A 1,358-nucleotide genomic window follows, 5' to 3' on the forward strand; every position below is an offset into this window, starting at 1 on the left:
GTTAAAATGAAAATGTAAACTAGTTTTAATAAAACTTTAGTCGCACAGATAACCAATTAAACATCTGTGTCTGTGATTATTCATCCTTTTTACAACAAGGCTCACAGAAGAGTTTGTTCGTCCAGATTATCTTGATGTAACAAATAATTGAAATCTGATTTTCAACATATTTTTGTCTTCTGTGACCTCTGACCTTTGCTCTGCTCATGTTCCTGTAGAAAGTAAAAGTCCAGACATACTGATGCCTCCTGTCTGTTGTGTCCAGGCTTCCTGCCACCCATCACCCAGCCTGAGAAGTTCTTCCTGTCCCAGCTGATGTTGGCCCCACCCAGAGAACTCTTCAAGAAAACCCCCCGACAGGTGTCCTGCATGGACATCGGCAACATGCCTCAGTCCATCGACATCAGYGGGCTGCAGCTAGCCTTGGCAGGTCAGTGAACACCAGCTGGTTGTAGCTGAGCCAATGGGCTGCTCGGGTTTCTGTGTTTTAATCTGAAAAGTGGTTGTAAGAGAAGTACGGTGTGAGAACTTGATCACTCTTGAATAGTGACAGCTGATGTTTCACTCTGGAGGTGAAGATGATGAGTAACGCTGCTGACTGAAGAGTCATGAACAAATTAAAATGCTCCTTTCACAGAACTCTGGGTTCTGATCCACGTCTCATTTGGTTCTGATTAAGCTTTATTAAAGCAGGCTCGCATTGTCACTGAACATATTCATCATGATTAAAAAGGAGCTTGTCTTCTCAGCCATGTTGAGGAAATATTTTGACCAGCTACGTAGACACAGCAAACAACTGATGCTACGTTCATACCAAACGTGTTTTGAGCAGCAAAAAAGTGCCCAACGCCTCCAGTTGAAAAAACAAACGTCTCTTATCTTGAGATTTTTTAAACAATTTATTTTAACCAACCGTAAGCAACCAACCCAACCCAGACTCCTCCAACTCAGGCTTCGACAGCTCTGTGGCCAATCAGATCATAGACTCTCTGGTCACCGGGCCACGCCCTCCGCTGGAGAGTAAGTGTTCATAATGCTGGTTCATATCAGAGAAATGACTTTTAGTTCAACAAAAGCAACCTGCAAGAGACAGAATCCAGAGATTAATTTTAGGGCGTGTTCACACCTGACACATGTGATCCACTTTAAACGGGCCGTTAGTTTAATTCTAACATGAAAACAGCTGCTGCTCACATCCTTAAGTGTCGAGGTGGGCGAAAGGGTGCACGTGCTATAGGTGACACAACATATAACGCTCATGGCCGTCCCCGCCCCTGCGCGTTGGCCCTTTGAGGTGTCCTGTCGCGAGGTCGTGCACTTCCGGATTTTTAAAACTCCGCAAGGACTGCGCGCGCAGT

At 45.0% G+C, this 1,358-nt stretch overlaps 1 protein-coding gene across 1 annotated transcript in view; it reads left to right on the top strand.

The window, feature by feature from the left end:
* Positions 1 to 1,358, top strand: part of cnot11 (CCR4-NOT transcription complex, subunit 11) — a gene marked incomplete in the record, with an annotated part of 7,355 nt that overhangs the window by 2,037 nt on the left and 3,960 nt on the right. The window contains 2 exon segments of the mRNA XM_014022742.1: positions 266 to 448; positions 886 to 1,020. Of these exon segments, the coding sequence (XP_013878196.1) occupies positions 266 to 448; positions 886 to 1,020 (318 nt within the window).

The sequence above is a fragment of the Austrofundulus limnaeus genome, unplaced genomic scaffold (assembly GCF_001266775.1).
Source record: "Austrofundulus limnaeus strain Quisiro unplaced genomic scaffold, Austrofundulus_limnaeus-1.0 Scaffold341, whole genome shotgun sequence".
NCBI lineage: Eukaryota > Metazoa > Chordata > Actinopteri > Cyprinodontiformes > Rivulidae > Austrofundulus > Austrofundulus limnaeus.